The sequence below is a fragment of the Strix aluco genome, chromosome 18, assembly GCF_031877795.1.
Source record: "Strix aluco isolate bStrAlu1 chromosome 18, bStrAlu1.hap1, whole genome shotgun sequence".
Lineage (NCBI taxonomy): Eukaryota > Metazoa > Chordata > Aves > Strigiformes > Strigidae > Strix > Strix aluco.
Genome location: NC_133948.1, coordinates 10,760,395 through 10,781,265, shown reverse-complemented (window position 1 = coordinate 10,781,265; position 20,871 = coordinate 10,760,395). Strand labels below are relative to the sequence as shown.

Sequence of the window (20,871 nt, the reverse complement as noted above, 5' to 3'; positions counted from 1 at the left end):
AACGGTCACCACCACGCCGCTGGCAGGAGGCTGCAGCAGCCCAGGGCAGCCCGCGCTCAGCATCCTGCGTGTGCTGCACACCCAACGGCACCCAGCACCCCAGAGCATGAGCACCAGCTCTGCCCTTCCCTCTCCAGACCAGGGTGGCTGCTCCAAGTCCCCACACCTGAGCTCTGGGGTGGGTTTATAGAGCCCCAGCACCGCGGGGGCCTGCGAGCACCCCAGTGGGGGCATCATGGGGTCTGTGGCTGGGCCCCTTTACCCACTGGAGATGACTTTTCCCTGCTGCAGGCTTCAGAGGGAGCCCAAGCCTCATGGCAGGAGGATGCTCAGGCCCCCTGGACCCATGGGTGCAGCACCCATCTCTTGGGTTGGGCTGGAGCCCTGCAGTGGCAGCATTTTCCCCCCCAGAAATGATGAAAACTTCAACCCGCCCCACTCTGCTCCAGACAACAACCTGCGCTCTTGCACCCATAATTCAGGGGGAGACAGGAACACGCCTGGAGCTTCAGCACATTAATTATGAACCACTCCATTCGCCTGGGCCCTGGCTCTGCCCCCACCTTGCCAGGCAGCACAGAAGTAGCGCCAGCAGCTGCAGCTATTTCTGCCAGCATAAAATTAGCTCCGTGGAAAGAGCCATCGGTTCCCTGCATCCTGCCCCAGGGCACTGAGGGGAGCTGCATCCCCAGGGACAGCCCCATCCCTCCATCAGCCAGCCCCAACCCTGGGGAAAGCAACAGGGCAGCGTCTGCAAGCACAGGGGCTGCAAGGACCCTGAGCCACATGCAGGGTCAGGATTTGGCCCTGGGAATTTATTGCACAGGGAGGAGGGGGAGAGTCTCATACCCGCCTGCGCAGCCATGCGCAGGGCCAGTATCTCCGAGTGCCACCCAGACACCGTCCCCCAGCTCCCTCCCCACTAAGCCCGCACCCCCGTGCCAAGCACCCTGCCCCAGCAACGCCGAAGGGACACAGACCCAAAGAGGCAGCAACCCGCAGCCACCAGCGAGGACCTCGGCTTTATTCCAGCCCCTCCAGCATCCCCTCCTGGTGGCCCCCACCACCTGGTTACAGGGGCATTGCAAGGGAGGCTCCGGGCTTGCAGAGATTCACCTCTGCAGAGATCCAGGTATGCAAAATCTTCACCCAGCTGAGGTCTCGACGTGCTTTTTTTAAAATTTTTTTTCCCATTTACCCATGAACCAGATGTGTTGCCTTCCCATCACCATTGCAGCAGGGCGATGCTCGTGTGGAGACTGTTGAAAGGCTGGGCCAGACTCTACAGGGTTGGTGAGAAGGGGCCAAGCAGGGCTAGCAGGAGCAGGGGGGAGAGGAGCTGGCAGCGGCCCCCGCACGGGGACCCGCCGCTGGCCGTGGCCGCCCTGGAGGCGAAGACCTTCCGGCTGCGGAGGGGCTGCGGCGGGCGGAAGTTGTTAGTCATTTTTAGGAGCACGGGGCCGGCGGCAGGGAAGTGGAGGGTGCTGACGAACGCCTGCAGCTGCGCAGGGGGAGAGGCAGGGGTGGGCAGCTGCTTCGCTGGGCAGCCCGAGCCCCCACCCACTTGTGAGCCCCCTTTTGTGCTGCCCCACAGCTGATGGCACAGAGCCCACAGCATGGCCCCATGCTGACGGGTGTCCTCCTGACACCCCTCACCGCTCTCCTGAAACCAGACCTGGAGGGTAAGTACACAAGCCAGGGCCTTGCAAGGATCAGCTCTTGAGTTTTAAAGGAGCTAATCATGTTTCACTGGCTGTGCTGAGCACTTAAAGAGTAGCTGGCCCATGACACCCCCAAGGAAATATGTCTACTAAGATGCTTGGGCAGCAGAGAACATCCATCCATCCATCCATCCATCCATCCATCTTGGAGCCTCTTCCAGGCTCCAATGGGTTTGCTCCCATTTGCAGGGGCTGGGTGAGAGAGCGCTACAAATGGGATTTCTCTTCACTGGCCATAGCTCCATTACTTACCCCTCATAAAATTAATTGCCAGGTTGCCAGGAGCATTATTACAGAGATGACTTTCCCTGTGCTCTTGCTTACAGGTCAGGAAGGTCAAGGAGAGGGGCCACCCAGGGGTTTTGGGTGCTGGAGAGTGGGGCTCTGCATGTCAGTACCTGCTCCCGGCCGATCTCCACCGGCTCCTCAAAGACGGTCCAGACGACGACCTCGCTGCAGTCAGGGGTGGTGAGGGAGCCCTGGTAGCGGTAGTACCCCGAGAGCCGGCCGGCGCGTGGCAGCAGGGTGCTCAGGCGGAAGGTGGAAGCCAAATCCACAGCGTCCCCTGCGGGGAGAGACACGGGCACTCAGCCTGTCCCGTGCCGGGGACATGGTGGGGACAGCAGGGCCACCCCCATCAGTTTCCCTTCAGCCATACAGCTCCACGGACCAGCAGGTCCCCCCCCACCCCACCCGCCAGGGCGCACCCCTGCCCCCCCTCACTGGGGTCTCTCCCCTTTCCACCCCTGCCCCAACCAGGAGGCGACTCACCAGTGTGGGAGACATTCCTCAGTCCTGCCACGATGGTGTTGTAGTTGGTGTTCGGGGTTTCAGAGACCTGCACAGGGGGAGAGTAAGCGGCTGGTGCAAGGCAGAGCTGGGTGATCCAGCACCACCGAGCACCCACAGGCAGAGCCTGCCCCAGCCCCACGTCACCGCAGAGGGGGTGGGCGAGCTCCCAGCTGGCACCCCCTTTGCACAAAGCCAGTGGGGGGGGCACGGCACCTTTCACCACTGAGGTTCCCCAGCACCTCCTGCCCCTTCCCACTCCCTCAGGGCAGCCGTACAATGCTTCCCCAGCCACACTGTGAGCAGCCTGTCCCTGCGGGGTCCCCTCCCACCAGCACCGTGAGCCCCTGCAGACCCACCTGGAAGAAGAAGCCGAGGACAGCCAGCCCGTTGGGATGCCCCTTGGCCTCTGCCAGCGTCCGGTACTTGACATTGATGTGGACGATGTGCAGCTGGGGAAAGCACGGAGGGACCAAGCGTGGGCAACCACCCCTGGCCAACCACTGGCAGCAGGGATCTCACCCACAGATCTCCTCGGCCAGCCTGGGACAGTCAGACACTGAGCCAACCACCCCCAAGAAAAGCCCTCCCAGTCCCATGGGCGCTTCTGCAGGGCGGCCCCTCAGAGGATCAGAGCACCCCAATGAAGCGAGCATCCTTTGAAGGGGGTGGGGAAGGGGGGCCAGCAGTCCCAGAGTGCTCACCAGCCGCAATACATAAATTTTACTCTCCTTTGGCAGACAATTAATATTTTAGAGGCACAGACTCCAGAAGGATCCTGACGCTCTTGGCACAGCATGCTCCTACACGCTCTTGCTTGCATTCACTGACCCAGCGTGCAGTCCCGGTGGGGTGCAGAGCCCTCCAAACCCCACTGAGTGCCTCCAATGAGGCAGCTTGGCCCACGCATAGTAAAGAAAAGCCTTGAGTCTCATGTCAGCTGCTTGTTAACCACCCAGGTACCCTGTGCAGCAGCTGTCCTTTATCCCACCATCAGTGCAAGGCTGTGGTCACAGGGAGAACGGCTGAACCCGTCAGTGCAGCGCCACAGAGCCCGGTCCCCCCACTGCATGGCAGCCTTGGGACGCACCAGCATCACACCTTTCTGTCACACCAAGGACTTGGGCCACCCAGAGAGCACAATGGGTGCTTTTTCTCACCTACCTCCATGGGGAGCTGGTGCCCGTCAAGGGTGTGCTCAGAGCCGTTCCTGACTGGGCTGCCCCAGTGGAAGTGGAGCTGCAGCGCGCGGTACCTGCCGGGGAGGCCCCCACCGCTGATGGTGATGTGCTCAGAGGCCGACTCGCTTGCCAGGCTCAGCATCACTGCAAGGGCAGCGGGACGGGGTAAGGATGGGGGACAGCCCTGGCACACCTGGGCTTGTCCTCCCCAGGCTCCTTCGTAGCACTAACACAAACCCACGGGGCAGGAGCCAGCCCAAGACCCAGGAGTGGTGGCAGAGCCAAGCCCCAGCCAGGATGGTGCCCAGTGAGCCGGGGCAGAGGAGGGTGCCCGGCTACAGCACCCACCCGTGTGCCCGTCATTTGCCAGCCTCCACGTGCCAGGGGGGGCCTGATCATAGCCCTCGAAGAGGATGTCTCCAAGGCCACTGTCCCGCTGTAGCCGGCGCCTGTCGATGTTCACAGGGGACTGCTTGTCGCCGCCGCACGTGGCTTTCAGCTCCTTCCAGTGGCTGGGGCCTGCAGAGGAAGAGCAGGGGAACCACGGGCAGCCACTGCCACCCCCAGGGGGGACACCAGACCAGGGGTGGCTGGGTCCCCAGCCAGCCCTGCTGTCCCTGCCAGCCCTGCCGTGCTCGCCTGCATCCCGCAGGAGCTGCCCTCCTGCCCAGCCAACTTTTCTCTCTATTGATGAGCAGGGATTTAGTGCAGCCTCATCCATAATTCATCAGGATTTCCTCAGGGGCTGGGGGCTATATTTAGCCTGGCAGCAGTGTCCATCCCTCCTCGTTGCCACTGGTGAAGGGCAGGCTTTTCTCCCAGCCCCTTCTGCCCGTCCCTGCAAGCAAACCCTCACTGTGGGGCTGCGCCAGCTGTCGTCCCCCCCACGACCCCCAGGCTGGGGCTCACGGCAGGGCTGGGCAGGGGGTTGCTCTAAACAAAAGGAGCAAACTACCCCATAGAGCGTCTGCAAGGGAAGGATGGACAGGAGCTGCTGAGGAGGAGGGGTGAAGGACATAAGGCCCATTCACAGAACACATGGTTTGGGTTTTACCATATTTTAGCCTACCCAAGCTGGTTTTGTCCAGTCACGGCAGGTGACAGTGCATCCTGGCCACGCGGCTCACCCTGGGGCAAACCCCACATGGAATCCAGCGTGACCACACAGCACCCGTCGGCAGCTCCCAGGGTGGGGGGTCACCGTGGCAGGAGTTGGGCGAGGATGCGGCAACGCTGGCAGCCGGCTGGACCCGCTGCCAACCCACAATGCTGCCTGGGAGCTGTGAGCAGAGGTCCCCACAGCTGCCACCATGGCCAGACCACACACCCCCTATGTGTGGCTCGCTGCCCTCATCAGCCTAGCACCATCTCTTTTTACAACACTCATTGTGGTCCACAGCTGTGGGATGTAGCTGGCCATCCTGCTGGTCACTGCTCCAGTGTGGCTGCTGTGACATCCCGCTCCTTCGCCTGGTGGCCCCGGGCCAGCCCGAGCTGCAGGTGCTCAGGGTGGAGGTGTCAGCCCTGGGCACTGCCAGCAGCTGGGCTGCAGTCCCGTCTGGTGAAAGGGAGCTCCCCCGACGTCTCCAGCACTGCCCACCTGGGGCACCCCCAGTCCCGGGAGCTCAGGGCATCCCTCCATGGGCACCGCTGGCTCTGCTCTGGCACACACTATGGTCGGGCAGCTTTTGGCTGACCCACACACTGTCACCCCCCATATCCCCTACAACCAGGGTCTGGGGGTGCCGTTCCCCCAGCAGCGCCCCATGGTTCAGTTCTTGCATTTACCAACCTTCCTCTTGGGCAGACAAAACCACAAACACACGCTCACCCCCACCTCCTGGCCCCCTGGGCTCAGCCCTATCTCCTTCCCTTCTCGTCTCATTACTCCAGGCAGCTTTTTGCCTGGAAACCCTGGGAGTCACAGCCTGGTCGTGCCGCTGCCTCACCAGCTCCCTGGCATGATGCTACCAGGTGGCCCCACAAATTACCCAGTGCCTTCATTAAGGTACCGTTCCCTGCAGCCCTGCTGTGGGCACATGGCCGGCTCCACGCTGCCCAAGCCGCTTCCCACCGGCCTTGCTCCCCTGCTGAAATATGCCCTCGCCGCCGGCCTGATGACGTTAAATTGATGGTAACACCAAGCACTGGTCCGGCAGGGATAAGTGGAGCCCAGCAATTCACGCTCTCCGGCCACAGCCGATGTGCCACGGCAGCTGGGCACGGGGCATGTAAACCCAAGAGCTATAAAACAGTTGGGCCGTAACAGCTGATTAAATGCTCGTTGATCCTTAATTAACCTTTTACAAGCTATTTACATGCCTTGAGACAAAGTGCCCCCAGCCATGCTTCCCGTCCCCAGCGCAGGCAGGCAGGGCTTGCTGCCTGCCCAAATGGAGCTGTCCCTCCTCCAGCCGGGTCCCTGCACCACACAGCCCCCTCGATGCCTGCGCCTCGCTGGGATTGCTAATGGCATGTTTTAAATCTGGGATTTAATATGCTTGAGGTGAAAGGGGAGAGGCTGGTGCTGCCCCGGGAACACCCAGACCTGGCTGGGGTGGGGGACGGGGACTGAGCTGCTCCAAGGGGCTCAGGCATTTGTCTCCAGTCTCTACACCAGCACATCTGAAAGTGAAGCTCCTCTAACCATTCCCACCTTGGAGTGGTGTGGGTGGATTTGCCCTTTTCCAAGCCACGCTCCCCACTGTGGCCTCGCTGATGCTGCCCAGGGTGCAGGGGACACAGGGGTCTGAGCCCCACACAGTCCCGATACCCCCCACCCCACACATGGCGCCACTCACCACATTTGGGGTCCTGTGAGTCGTAACACCACTGCCCTGTGGGAGAGAGGAGAGCTCAGGTCAGGTGATGGTAGAAACAGGCACCCACTCCCAGACCCTTCCCCCCCGATGGTGAGGGCACCCCTCATCGCAGCCAGGGTCCCGCCGGCACTTGTGTTCATCCCGGTTATTCTTGGCACTGGTGTTTTCGCACCCTCCCTACCTCCCCCGGCCGCTCCGCAGGGAAACCTCCCTCGGCATCACTCTGCTCTGCTCCAAGGCGACCAAAGCTCCCTGCTCGTAGGGCTCCTTCCCCAGCTGCTGTGGGGCCATCCCCTCCTTACCCACCCTGGGGAGTCAAGGCAGACCCTCGCCCCACACCAGACACCTCACCTGCCCCCCAGCAGCCCTGGGTGAGCGAGGAACCGAGGGGGGGCTGCTGCAGCCCTCCCCTGGTGCTTTCTGCAGTTCCCCGCGGGTGGGCTGGCAGCAGAAGGCGGTTGCTGGGGGCTGCAGCAGGCAGGGGGTGGCAGTGGGCAGGCCTCTGCCCACGCTGCGGGGACAACGGCTCACCCCGTCACTCAGCCCCATCACTCAGGGCCACCTCAGCCAGAGCTGCCGAACTCCCACCAGCGCTGCTGCCTGCGCTCGGGGCGGCTGCGGGACCACGCACTCGATGCCGGGTGCCAGTGCAGCAGACGCGGGGATGCCAAGGAGATGCCGAGGAAGCTGGAGCCCTGCTCCTGCTGTCTGCACATCCACCCAGGGCCACCGGTTCTGCAATGGGAGCCAGGGAGCACACCCCTTCCCTCCTCAGCTCCCTGTCCTGCTCCCAGCAGGAGGCACAGAGCAACCCGGTGCTGCTTGGGGCCAGCCTACACAAAAGGTCCCCACTGCTGGCCGAGGGGACGTGCCAATGGGGCCGGCTGCAGGCAAGCTGAGCCATGCTCTCGTGGCAGCCACAACTGCTCGGACCAGCAGGACGAAGGCAGCCCTGCCTGCCTCCACCTGTGCTGCTCATCGCCCCAGCCTGCAGCACCGCACCCCAATCCTCGCTACGGCGGTACAGGAGACACCAGCCCCAGAGGAGAGCCGGGAGCAGGACGGTGCAGGACTCAGAGTCTCCCCAGGGCAGGGACCTCAAGCTTTCCTCCCTGCCCAGGGGGAGGCCAAGCTCCTGGGAGACCCTTGGATCCGCACCCACCAGACCTCGCCCGACCTCGAGCATCCTCTGGCAGGAGCCAAGCCTGGCCCAAACACAGGTGAGCACCCCAGCACCTCGGTCCTGGGACAGCAGTGCCAGTTTGCCCAGAGGTTTCATCCTCATTGGTGTCTCCCAGTGGTGCAGGTCTGTGGGGTGGGTGGGCTGAAGCCCAAGACCCAAATTACACCAAGGGGACCCTGGCCTAGACACCTCCTGCCAGGTCAGGTAGCCCCAGGCGGGCTGAGACCTCCCCGAGCCTGGCGGCACAGTGGGGACATCCACCAGTGGGGAGGAGGATGGTGGGAGGGCAGGAGGATAGTGGAAGGGCTGGAGATGGCTCCTGGGCCAGACCAGATCCCCCAGTCCCTGTCTCCAGCCCTACTAGTGCAGCTGCCCCCAGCCCCCCGGCCCTGCATCACTCCCCCAGCATGTGGGAAAAGGAAAGGAAGAAACAGGGCTGGCACAGGCGCACCCCAGCCCCACACCCCGCACCCCCTCATCCTCTCCCACCGAAGGGACCCGCCGTCCCCTCCGGCCACCCCAGACACCCCGGGAGGGGGGCGGGCAGGCAGCGCATCTCACCTCCCGCGGCTGCTCGTACGACGAGAGGCAAAGTCAGAAAAGTTATCCCCAGCCCCTGCGTCCCCATGCTGGTGGCAGGGACGGGCAGCAGCGGGCGGGCGGCCCCGCCGCGACGCCCCGTCCTCCTCCGCAGTGCGCCCGGGCAGGCGGCGGGGCTGGGGCGGGAGGCAGCGCTGCCAGCGCCCAGGCAGCCCGGAGAAATCCTCCGCTCCAGCCTGTGCTCTGCTGTTAAATATTCATCACAAGGGCTGGGTATTTAACTCCTCGGCTGCTAGGAGGGAGCGGGGGGGGGGGGGGGGGGGGGGAGCGGCCCGGCCCCCAGCCAGCCCCATGCGCCGTGCCAGGCCCCTGCCTGGGATGCCAGCCCAAGGGCAGGCAGCAGGGACAAGGCAGGGGAGCAGGGGGCTGGCAAAGCCTGGGGGTGCAGCACATGGCCCAGCCCACTCCGAGGGGTGAGGGGGGTAGCCCCCCGGTACCATCCTGCTCTCCAACCCCAAAGCAGGGGTTCGGCTGCATCCCTGCTGTGCCCCATCTCACCCCCCGCACGGTGCCGTGGGGCCACAGACGGGCTTCAGGGGGGCTGTCAGTAGTCAGAAGGGGCTGGAGGCACCCACTCTGCCCCATCCCCTTCCCACACTTTGCAGGCAGATGCCACGGGACAACCTTCCCCCCCAACTTTGGCAACCCCCCAGCCAGCAGCAGGTCCTGCATCCCCCACAGCGGGAGAGTGGTGGCTGCGGCTGCGGCCCTGATGAGGGGTAGGCAGTGCCACGGGGAGCCACGGCCGAGCCCTGCTCATCCCTGCAAACAGAGGCCCCTCCTGGGGCAACTCACAGCACCCCATCCTCAGGGCACAGGTGGCCTCTGCAGCCCCGCTATGGGGGACCCTCAGTTCCCGGGGTCACCGAGGAGCAGCACACTGGTGGGGCAGGATTTGGCCCTTTCCCCTCCAGCCAGCATGAGGCTGCACTGTGGCAACTCAGGCTCAGAGCCACGCAGCGCTGCACAGCCAGGGCAGGGGGACAGCACCAGGGCACGGGCCTCAGCACCCACCTGGGCAGCACAGGAGCCCAGCGCAGGCATCCCGGGCTGGTGCACACGGCTGTTGAGCTCCTCACCATGGAGGCAGCACTCACCATCCTCATTGCAGCCGTCCAGGCAGGTCCCACAGGAGCCAGTATCTTGCCAGCAGAGCTACTCTCTCGCAGCGGGCAGGTAGGAAGGGGGTGAAAACACAGGAGCATAGTGTTGTCACATTCTCCTAAAATATCCCTGCCATCTTCAGGCAGCAGTGGAAAGGAGGCCATGGGGCCCAGCCTGCAGCTCCTCTCGCCGGCACTTGGCCCTGGCCAGGAGCGCTGCCGAGTCGCTGCCAGGATGAACAAACCCGGCAGCAGCATGAGGGCAGCGGGAAGAAGCCTCCTGCTGCCGGCTTGGCCGGGGATGGGCTCCGGCTCAGCAAAGCTGCTTGGCTGCCATGTGCTACAAGGGGACAGCACACCCCGTGGGGCTCGTCCTTGGTGGGGGCTCTTTAGGGCACCTTCGTGTCCCCCCAGGCAGAGCCAGACCCAGGCAGGTGCCTGGGCAGCACCGAGCTGCGTCTTTGGGCATGGGCATGAGGTGCAGAGGAGGGCGGCAGCACAGGGCTCCCCCGAGCTGCTCTGGATCTGCGCCATGGTTGATGCTTGGCCCCTGCTCCAGGGATGAGGTAGTTTGCAGAAGGCTGGGATCATCCTTCCGGAGCAAGCCGCAAAGGGTGGGCAGGCAAGGTGGAGGGTCTCACCAGGTCCGCAGCCTGCGCCGATTGCCACCAGGAAGGAGAGAGGCTGCTCTGGCACCCAGGGAAGACCGAGACCTCCCTTGGAGACATGAGCCCACCAAGTGGCACAAGCACCTCCACCTGGTGGCAGCGGGATGGCCTGAAGTGCCAGGCAGTGGAGGAGAAGTCCAGACCCTCGGGGCTCAGGAGCTGATGGGACCCACTGCCCCTGGGCTGTTCCCCCCCAGGGCGTTGACCAGGGCAGAGATATCCCCCAGGATAGCCTTTTAGGTTTTCAGGCTTTTCCAGTGGTGATTTTTGGCAAGGAGGGCAAGAGCAGAAGTGTCACCACAGAAACCATGTGGCTGGGAACACCAGCACCACCATGCTGCAGCAAGCGACCCAGCATGCGGTGGGAACGAGTCCCTTGTCCCACAAAGGGCCCTGCCAGACAAGGAGCGGCACGTCCAGCCCAGGGCTCCGTGGGGTCCGGAGAGTCCTGCACAGCTGGAGGGGGATACAGAGCATGGCCCCACCGAGGGGCAGGAGCAGAGCAAGGAAGCAGAGGGAGCTGCAAGGCACGTGGAAAGGCAGCGGCAGCACTGAGGCGCTGTGCCGTACCCCACGCCTGCCCATCCCTGGCTGCCCTGCTCGCCGGGGCGCACCGCCGACTGCTGGCACCAGCGCCAGGCAGGAGCACCCTCCAGTTTCTATAGGAACCAGATCAAACCTTGAAAGAGCCGCTCTGTACTTGCCAGTCTCTTGCTGCCACGGTGGTGGTGGTGAGCTCACAGCCGATCCTGCAGCTCTGTGCTGTCCTCGTAGGGAGAGACCACGTCCATCATCCTGCCATCACAGAGCCAGGTGAGGTCCCTGCAGACACGCGTAGTCACAGCACCAAGGGCAAGAGCCATGATAGGGGAAAAAATACTGCTGAAAAATAAAAATAGTTACTTAAGCTGCAGCCATCGATCCGTCGTGGGCACAGTGCCACCCTGCTGGGAACCCCCACCACGTGCACTGTCATGCAGCGGAGATGCCAAGAACAGCTCCTGGAGGTAAATCCTGTGCTGCCGCCTGGGAGCCCAGCCAGGGACCTGAGCTGACGGGGACAGCGACAAGACAGACTTGAGCTGCCGGAGTGTGGGTCGCATCACCCAGGGATGGGTGCAGGAAGGGTTGCGGGCATCCAGAGAAGCAAGCTCAGTGGGGAGGTGAAGTTCACAGGCAATAAATACTCCAGCCACTTCTGATTTTCCATGAAGATCCTCGATCTCCGTAACAAGCTGCTGCTAGCCCCAGCAGAAATCCAGGAGCAGGGCAGGGAGCACAGCAGGAGTGCGCTGCCGGCACAAAGGAGGCACTGTGGCCAGCAGATGCACACTGGCCACCCGCCGCTGTACAGCTCCTCCATTCATCCCATGCTCCCGCTGCCAGGGTCAGTGACATCTCCCCCCCCCAGAGCCTGGTACCCCAGGGTCACTGCCAGCACATGGCCCTTACACATCTGACCCACGCCCTCAAGTTCCCAGCACTCTCCCAGGGGCTGAGCACTCCAGACATGTGCAGCTGCTAATTACCTTCCCAGGAAAATGCATTTTAAGCTGGTAGGAGCTTACAGCAGAAGGCTGCCCAGCAATGCCCCTGCCACAGCATCCCCCCCCGCACACGTGTGTCCCCAGGGAACAGCAGTGAGCAGCTCTGCTCCAGGCACTCCTGGTGTCTCCCAGCAGCCACAACATCGCCCCTCCCCCAGGCAACAAGAGGGCAGGAGGGAAGGGCAAGTTGTATCTGCACAGGGTCTTGCAGCATCAACGGGGTCCCTGCCAGACTGAGTCCCTCCAAACACTCATGACATCAGGCAGCTGCTACAGAGACGCGTTTGTCCCCCTGAGACCAGTAGCAAAGGAAGGGCTGTGTCCCATCGCCCACGGCTGAACCAGCATCTCACGGCCCGGAGCAGAGATGAAGCTCTGGGATCTGGGAGCTGCACTGGTCCAGGTCCAGCAGCGATGGACGCGGCTGCGGTGGCAGCTGCCCTCTGTGGGCACAGGAAAGGGAGAGCGGAGCCCTCCACGGCACCCGCGGTGACAATGACACTGCACGCTGGATGGCATTCAGCAATGAGCGCATGCTGCGGCCACGAGCAGGGCACAGGGACAGCCCAGCAATGCTGCGGGGACTTGTTCTGCAGCACTCACAGCAAACACTGCGAGCCCAGCAGCTCACAAAAAAGCAGTGAATGTTTCTAGGACCTGAGCTCCCAACTCAGAGTGTGGGCAGGCATCACCAGGGCCAGGACTGCACTGTGTGAAAAGGAGCTGCCACTCTTTCCCTGCACCTAAAACCAGTCCCTCTCATGGCAGGCTGTGATCACGAGGCCAATTTTTAATTTAACTACTTCCCCCAGGTAAAGTGAATTTGACTCTGCACGGCTCTGGAAAATCCGATTCCAGGACTTGTACTGTAGGCCACCCAGGCAGCTGTCACCAGGACAGGGGTGAGGGGCCCCGTGCACTACACCCACTGCCCCAACTGCTCCAGAAGAGGCAGGGGTAGGTGCCAGCAGCACAGCTTTTCCCACTCTCAAGGGACCCATCCCTTGACCAGCATGCTGACCACACTAACGCTTGGAGTCTCCAGCTGTGTTGCTATGAGTAGGTACGACAGGACAAGTAACTTCCACAGCAGCACCCAGCAGCGATGCTGAACACACCTCGCTGGGACAGAAGAGATGGGACTGTTTGACTGAGGCATGGTACTGCCCCCTCCCGTGACCCACCAGCCTGCCAACTCCAGCTGTGATCCTGCATTACCAAACCAGCACAACTGTTTGGAGAGGCTTATTTATCCAGCAAAATTCTTTTGTGGGAATATTCCCCACTATCAGCCAGCTTTATTAAATCATTGAGTTCCAGGCTCTTTCAGGAGAGGCAGCACCACCTCCCTGCTTGCTGCAGGCCAAGGGGCCTGGGGCAGGAGAGCTGCCTCTCCCCCTGCACACCCCGGCTCATTTCATTTCCCCCAGCTCCAAGGGGAATTGCCATTGCCAGTGATGTAAAGCAGCTCGGGGTGGTTCGAGCACAAACGCCATCTGCTGTACATCTCCCCGCAAGACAGACGGGTCCGGGTGCCAGACGGGAAACCCCCCGCACACCCCAAAACACGGCTCTCGGCCAAGGCTTCTCCTGCCAGGCACCCAAGGTCACCCCAGGGCCCCCTCTCCAGCCCCCAATACCACGCAGGGAGTGTAAAACACAGCAGAGGGAAGGGTGAAGTACCCAAAACCTTCCTCCAGGAATTTGATTAAAAGTTTGGAGCCTGAATTTCGGAACAGCTGAAGAGGTCAGGAGAGCCAGACCTCTTGCCAGACCTTCCCACCAGCATCCCCGCTGCTAACACCGTCCCCCTCCAATGCCACATCAACACTCCGACTGACTTGGTTCATTCCCCAGAGCCCTGCCGCCCCTCGCCAGGAGCTGGGGGGCTTGAGGGTCCCCGTCCCACCCAGCACAACCACCTGCACCTCCTGCCCAGGGACTCAGCCTCTGCCCACAGGTCTGGAGAGGACAGCGGGACTAGGCTGCACTTTACCTTCTTGGGTACACAGCCAAGACTTTCTTAAAATTACACTAATATAGGTAAATTCCACTGGTATTTGTACACAAAGAGTCTTCAGCAGCCTCCCTGCTTGAAGTTAAACGCATCTATTGATCTTTTTGCAAGATCACAGCTCAGAAGCGTAATTTAACAAGACCTTCCTTCGCAATGCCAAGGAACCACACTGATGCAGAAATCAGGAGACATTGGAACAGGCCATTTCTCTTACAGAACACAATTTATTTGGCATTTGGATGAAATGTTTCTCACAGCATCTTGAGAAAAAAAGGAAGATTAGTGCCAACCCCAAATAAAGAAGTTAAAACAAAAAAACAGTGTCACAGGGACTGAATTATTATAGTATCAAATTTAAATTCTACATGGTATTTCACAGAATATCAAAATCTTTTATACACTGCCACAGTTAAGTCCAGTCACAAACCAACTACACAGGAGAAGCCTGCAAATGCAGCGTTGGCTAAAATTATTTTCCAGGAGAAGGTAAAAAGCAATGTCTCATTCTCTCTCGCAGCCTCCCTTCCCAGGCATCCACCAGCCCGACGCTCGGGGTACGGCGCAGCACGGCCCCGCACGCAGCCTGCAAGTGCAGCATCTCCACTGGCATCAACTCCAACCCACTCAACATTCAAGGTGCACAATACTGGAAAATTAAAGCTATGTCGTACCGTAGCAGGCAGGTAATGCAGACTGTTGTTAGGGGAAGCAAATCTTTACCACCAAAAGCATCTATTCCAAAGAAACATATATTTCATTTGCAACTGGGGAACGTCAGAAGCAAAATGCATGAACTTTGATTTGCCTCCTCTACACTCATCTGCTCTAATTTTAGCGTCCAGCTCCCAACCTGCAAGGGAAATTTAAAAGAAATTTCTGTATATTGCATGTTCCTTAGCTAGGGAGAAAAAAAGATGTTTCAGTAACTGAAAAAAGGAGACACGTGTTATGGATTGTATGAGGCAATATTACGACGTCAGCGCTTTGCCACTGAAAAGCCACACCTGAAAGACAAGAAACATCTTTAAAAACAGCTTCAAATTAATTTAACATTAGATGGGAAAAAAAACAGTAATAATTACTGATCACAAAAACATTTTCTTCTTAAGTGAAACTTGAGAGGTGCATGAACAGGCCATCACCCCACGACACCTGTGGAGGCAGAGCACCCGCTGACTGTAAGACGAAGCCTTCAGAAAAAGTTTTCCACCTACTTCATTCTTCTTCTAGATCAGTGTCTTGGCGTGGATGGGTAAAGGAATAGTCTGAGGCTCAAGACTAGACAAGAGCGAACATTACGCAGACAAGCTGTACATCTGAATGACAGTTCTGATCTTCTAGCACAGAATGAAACCCACCGTCCTTCTAACATTACTCTACAACTCACCTAATAAAGAAATTAGAGGCTGCTGTGAGACTGTGTACAGGTATCACCGGTAACACCGACAGAAGTGAATACCTAGGGCTGTTCTTGAAGGAACAGCAGAGACCTCAACATGGCACCACAGTACGTCATAAGGACGGGGCATCGAGAATCTGAGGAGCGGTTCTGTCCGAGGCCACGACAGGAGGCGTGAGCCCTGCGCAGAACTGAGCGCTGTGACTTCACAGCGACTGCAGTCAAAGACATCCTAAGAGAAATGCTGCTGGGAATGATGTGGTAATGTCATCTCCCCCGCTGGGGCTGCAGGGGTATTTGGGATGTGTCAGTAGTTAAGAAAAATATCCAGAGGAGTAAATGGGGGGGGGGAATCCACGTACAAAATAACTCCAAAGATCTCATCAACTGAATGGCCATCAAAACAGAAAGGTCTTCCTCAGGTAAGCATCAACCCTCTGTAATTGGTGCTCAGGACAAACTGCTTACCAGTTACCTTGCCAAGGGCAAGGAAGGTTTGCTGAGGAGTCAACTGCTGTCAAGAAAACAACTCTTCCTCAGTTGGTCCAGAGGTCTGAGTAGTTGTGATGTTTTCTGCTACAAAGGCTCTTACTCCAAGAGAAAGTACTCAATGTGAAAAAGCTACATTAAAAGGGAAAAAAATGACAATTTTATTGCCAAATTAGAAGCTCACTGAGAGGTAAACAAGCTGTACTTAGTGAGCTGCTCTGTTCAAGGCAAAATTTCCCTTGTTTACAGTTAAGATGAAGAAGGATAGGGGAAAAAGAGAGAAAATAGCAGCCTCCGTGCCAATACACAAGTGGGAAAGGCTCAGAAGCAATGGGGAAAATATCACACCGAGGCTTCTACAAAGAAGCTTCCATTTGGAATTGCTACAACCAGGAGCCACCATGAAGTTGCCAGTTGTAACAGAGCTTATTTTCAAATAAAATTCACCACAGAACTGACAGTAAAATAAAAAAATATCGAACAGATTCCCGCAGTGTTAGGAGAAGTGTGAGGTAAGGTATCTGTTCACCTCAGCCACAAAACACAGCTTCAGAGACTAAACCAAGCCAAAAGGCCTTTTGTTATTGCGCTAGGATACTACAAAGAACAAATATTCCATCTGGCTTCAAAAGAAATTGGAAGTTTTCTACTTTGCACTGCTAACAAAATATTTTTCAGGAACAGATTGTAGTAGCATAGACTTTGCATCCTACTTAAGTGTACACTATCACAGCCTGTCCTACAACAGAGTGTAGCCAGCTTGAGAGAAGTATTAACCCTAAGAGCCTAGTTTATATCCCAGTGCTTAGCTTCACCTAGCTGGACACAGCACAAAGGTTACCGTCTACAGTATGTATATATATATATCGCCACCCAGAAACACACACACGCACACACACATTCGTACCTATAAAACTAAAGAAAAATCAGTACATACAATGTATAAAACGTATGAATGTGCTCAAAAATGCACAAAACCCGCTTTATTTTCATACTTCAGAAATGCTCAATAATTTGTACGCATGGTTCTGACTACTGCTATCCATCCACTTCATTAGACCAGGACTTGAACTCAGAGGAGGAGACGGTAAGAGATCCCACAGGGCGGAGAATTGCTCCTCTCGTTTCGTACCACTGCTGTTAGAGCCAGTCAAACCAGAGAGCAGGACGCGGGCGGTGGTACGGCTCCAGCTGGAGAGGCCTCCTAACAGTGCTTCCTCCCACTCGCGTGCCAGCAGCGCACCCCAGAACTGTGATTCACGCTCTGCGATGGATTCAAGATTGTTAGCAAGTGTCTGAATGTCAAGACACCAGGTATGATCCCAGTAATGAATCTCACAGTTTTCTGTGCAAAAGGAGTTGAATTGTCAAGACCCATCCCCAAGTACAGTATAAGCCTATAGGCAAGACACAGAATAGAAAGTAGCAGCATATTCAACGGGGAAAGAGTCAGCTGCACTGGGAAACCACAACAGTGGGTTAGGATTTGTCATACAAGTATGATTCCTCATCATTACTAGAAAAATAGTTCACATACACACCCTCATGCAGTGTTTTCTTCCTGTCCCTCTAGGCTTGTACCCTTCATAAGGTAACAGGAGAACATCCACAAGGGGCATTCTTTACAAATTCCTTATAATTCATCTCGTCTGCTGACTGCTACAGTAAGTCAAGGAGAAGCAGAGGCAAGAGGAGGATGGGGGGAAAGGGTAAATTATGTATACACTGAAATCAAACTTAAAGTCACCCGTAAAGAGTATTTTGCACTCATTACCAAAACCAACAGTGCTTGACTTTAGGTTTAGTTGGGGGGGTGAAGGAATCTTTTTGCCATCTGTAAATTAAAGAGTTCAATCTGAGGGGGGAAATTTAAGAGGACACATCAGACTGAAAGAAACTGATTTATTAAGTACACCAACCTCATTATAACCCCTCGTGGGACCTGGATAAATGGTTTGGGGGGCACAGGGGAAATGTCTAGAATAGGGTTGGCAATTTATGGGACTTGGATAAGGAACAAGTGTCCAATTAGAATTAAACATCACTTACAGTGCATGTTGATCACTTTTAAAATTATATTTGTAGAACTGTAAAGAAGCAAAATGGAGGGGAGGAAACACACTTAACATGCTAAATATAGCATGCAATAAGAAAAGCAAGAACAAGGGTCTTTTATCCAGGCCAGTCTTGTGCAACTGTTCACCGTAAAGGAGTTAAACTACAAAGAAAAATACCTCAATCTTCCTTATGGGATTATAACAAACAGGGGCTTCATATAGTGAAATCAGACTGCATCAAAGTTAATTGCTCCCCGTCTCTTCCCTAAAGTACTACCTCACACATATGAGGATTCTACCGAAGGGACCCAAGCATTACACAGACCCAGTTTTCTTTATGGGCCAGAAGTTTACCCGACAATACGAGATTTTGTAGCTACCAACAACAAATAATTGCAATTGCAAATCCCAGTTTTCTTAGTACCCACTAGTCATAGATTGCGTAGGTCATACATCCTCCAGTCCCTACGGTGTTCTGAAACAGCAAGGCAGATCAAGACATACAAATGTTTTATACTGTGTAACTCTTACTTGGTGGCATGTGTTTTAGCTCCTCAGTGTTCCCGCTCTGTAAAACAGGCCCCCAGCCCCTTCCCCTGCAGTTCCATCTTCTCTGCCTTTTCCAAGTGTAGCACTGAAGCAAGAGAGAAAGCAAGTGACTGAACAGTGACCGCCCCCACCCTCCTTTTCCATCGTCTGTTCCCTGGGTCCAGTGGTATCCAGCCAAATCCAAGCAGCTTTTTTCTGATGTAGATTCTGTTTCCTCTCAGGTTAAGGGAAAACAAAAAAAAAACCAAAAAACCCCAAAAAAACTACCCATACTTTTCACCTCCTTAGAAGTCAAAGGAATTCTCTGCACTCTTTTCCACAGCCAATGGAAAAAAAGAGCAGTTATACAATCCATATTTACAGGACAAACCAATTAGTGAATGAATAACAACAGCCAAAAAACGAGAGGCACAATTCTAATCTAGAACATAAAAGCAGTGTTCAGAAAACAAAGTGGAGATTCCTTCTGAAGTTCAAACCACGGATTAGTGTTTGTCTGTGCAAACAGTTGCTAAAACTATTTCTGACTGGCAGTCGGCTTTTTACTCCTTTATACAATGGTATTGAGAGAACAGTGGCTGTGACGGCTGCCCGTAAGAGTTTCTGCCGGTGTGTTTTCATTTAGTGGTGTGTCAGGAGGGACAAGAAAGGTGCTGCTGTCAGCAGAGTCTTCCAGCTCCACTGGAGAAGGACCAACTGAGGGAGGAAGCGATCCCTCTGTAAGCTGCGGGGATACATCACAGTTTCCTAGTGATGGAGGACTGCTTTGCACAGTCTGAGAAAGAACTCCATCTGCAAAGGACAAAAAACAAGCAGAATCAGAACATGAAGTGTATCATTTCACATTCCCAAGTAGATTTACTATCTGCATTTCTGGAAGCTCTGAGTTTTTCCTGGTTTTGCATTAGTGCACAAGGAGATGACACCGCAAAAGAGGAAAACTATGCGGCAAAAATAAAACTTCAATATATAAATAAGATATTTGCACTAATCAGGCTCACTTATCTTGCAAGATATGCTGCTATAAAATCCCAAACTGGAATGATTTCTACAGTATGTGAATATCACAGCTGCAAAACTGAAGAGCACTGGATGAATCATTAGAAAGTGGTATTTTTGGTCAATTTTTGGGGGGTGTAGGTGGGGGAAGTGGGGAGGAGAGAAGACGCTGGATATATTTTATTCAAAATCTCTTGTACTTGAAATTTGTTCTACTTTTTAATACCAATCTCTATAGACCTGTCTCCAAAAGACCAGAAAAGGTACCAGCACAGTGGAAACTAGATAGCCAGGTAACCCATCCAAGGCAAGGCTTGAAAATAGGTAAGGTCTAAGAGTTAAACTGCTTGCAGTATAACTTGTAATTCAGGGTATCCAAAGAACCTTTGAGAAAAAGCAAGCTTAATGATACATTTTTAACAAAAGACTTTTCCAACGTAGAAATAGGAGATTTTACTGTGAAATATATTTTCCTGTCACAATCACTAAAACACATGATTATAGTTTTTTTTTAAAAAAAAAATCTACCCTCTAGCCAAAATGAAAAAGAGGAAGAAGAGAGAAGTTATTGCCTGCGTACCTGGAGTGGAACAAAGGATGCTGTCTGGATTGACAGAAGCCTCATAAGGAGGAGGTGGGTCATCTGGATGTTGAATATCTGGATACTTGTAAGCAGTATAGGGTGGAGGTGGATCATGGAAATGAAATGCCCCACCTTCCCCATCATCTGAAAGATGCAGTGGAGTAAGGCCAGTTCCAAAACCATCGGGACCATAATCAAAACCAGGCATCCTGCGGCCCAAGTTAAAATGGTGCACTATTTCAAGAGAAGAAAAAGTAGTAAGTGACTTTATCCCATGCTTTCTTCTTCAATTTAAGGCAGATCTCAACACCTTTTTCCACTTTTCACACCCAAGGAACTCATGTCTCCCAAAGACCTAAAAAAGTCTACATAACCTATACAAGTCAACTTACTGCAGTTACACAGTAATACCCAGGCCCACCTGCTCCAAAGCCTGTTTGTCCTGCATCACATCTAAATTTGAACCTAACCTCTTCAAACTAAGGAGATTATTCATACATAGAAGATATTACAGATTTGGACCACATACAAACAAAAAATTATTTTTCCACTATTGGCTAAAAAAGTTCAGGTTTGAAGAACCTACTATGACACACACCTACAGGCACAGTCAAGCAGGACTGTGACATTTCTGACCTTTATGTACATCAATGCGTCAATAATAAGCACGAGGCACAAGGTAAGTGTTGACATAAAAGTTTTTACTTTGAATGTGGAGCGGTTCAGAGAACCAAAACTTGTACAAATCACAACCAGTTCAGGCAGCCAGCGCAGAGCTACGTTTGAGTACAGTACTGACTAGAATTTATAACCAGACTTTCGCTCATGTTTTCCATAGATTTGTATTTCTTCTGCTCTCTTTACTCTTAAGCACATACACTACTTAGATCAAGACTCATTACAGATACAAGGTACTTACAATTTGCTCCAATCAAAGACTCTATGCGCTCTCTCCGCCTCTGGCGTAACCGGTGGACCATGAAAAGCAGCAGAGAGAGGATGAGGAAGGAGGAAATGCAGCTAACGATCAGACGCATTCCACCAGCCATCGAGTCAAACAAACTGTTGCCATCTGTTACATAAAGCATATAAAAGAAGCCTGTTACTTTTGTTCAAAACTCATTTTTCTTGACGTTCTTCTGTCAGTAATGGAAAGATAAATGT

The 20,871-nt window shown here is 55.4% G+C and overlaps 2 protein-coding genes across 6 annotated transcripts in view; both read right to left on the bottom strand.

Annotated features, from left to right (window-relative positions):
- Positions 1-1,003: 1,003 nt before the first annotated feature.
- On the bottom strand, positions 1,004-11,306 carry LOC141931828 (carbonic anhydrase 15-like). Of its 2 annotated transcripts, XM_074844447.1 has the most exons (10): positions 10,971-11,306; positions 9,394-10,862; positions 8,258-8,482; positions 6,493-6,528; positions 4,040-4,210; positions 3,675-3,835; positions 2,870-2,962; positions 2,493-2,559; positions 2,120-2,286; positions 1,004-1,501 (listed from the first exon to the last, which is right to left on the bottom strand). In XM_074844447.1, exons 3-10 carry the CDS (start codon positions 8,322-8,324, stop codon positions 1,283-1,285), a joined length of 981 nt encoding a protein of 326 aa, XP_074700548.1. In that variant the 5' UTR covers positions 8,325-8,482; positions 9,394-10,862; positions 10,971-11,306; the 3' UTR covers positions 1,004-1,282. The 2 variants fall into 2 exon arrangements, with proteins under 2 accessions (XP_074700548.1, XP_074700547.1); XM_074844446.1 differs by lacking the exon at positions 10,971-11,306 and having other exon boundaries at positions 9,394-10,891.
- Positions 11,307-13,835: 2,529 nt separating this feature from the next.
- DGCR2 (DiGeorge syndrome critical region gene 2) overlaps positions 13,836-20,871 on the bottom strand; it is a 50,358-nt gene continuing 43,322 nt past the window's right edge. For all 4 annotated transcript variants that reach the window (XM_074844670.1, XM_074844671.1, XM_074844672.1 and 1 more), the window contains 3 exons: positions 20,627-20,779; positions 19,705-19,941; positions 13,836-18,917 (listed from right to left, as the gene is read on the bottom strand). In XM_074844670.1, coding sequence (XP_074700771.1) covers positions 18,676-18,917; positions 19,705-19,941; positions 20,627-20,779 — 632 coding nt within the window. In that variant the 3' untranslated portion in view covers positions 13,836-18,675. The remainder of the gene's footprint in view (positions 18,918-19,704; positions 19,942-20,626; positions 20,780-20,871) is intronic.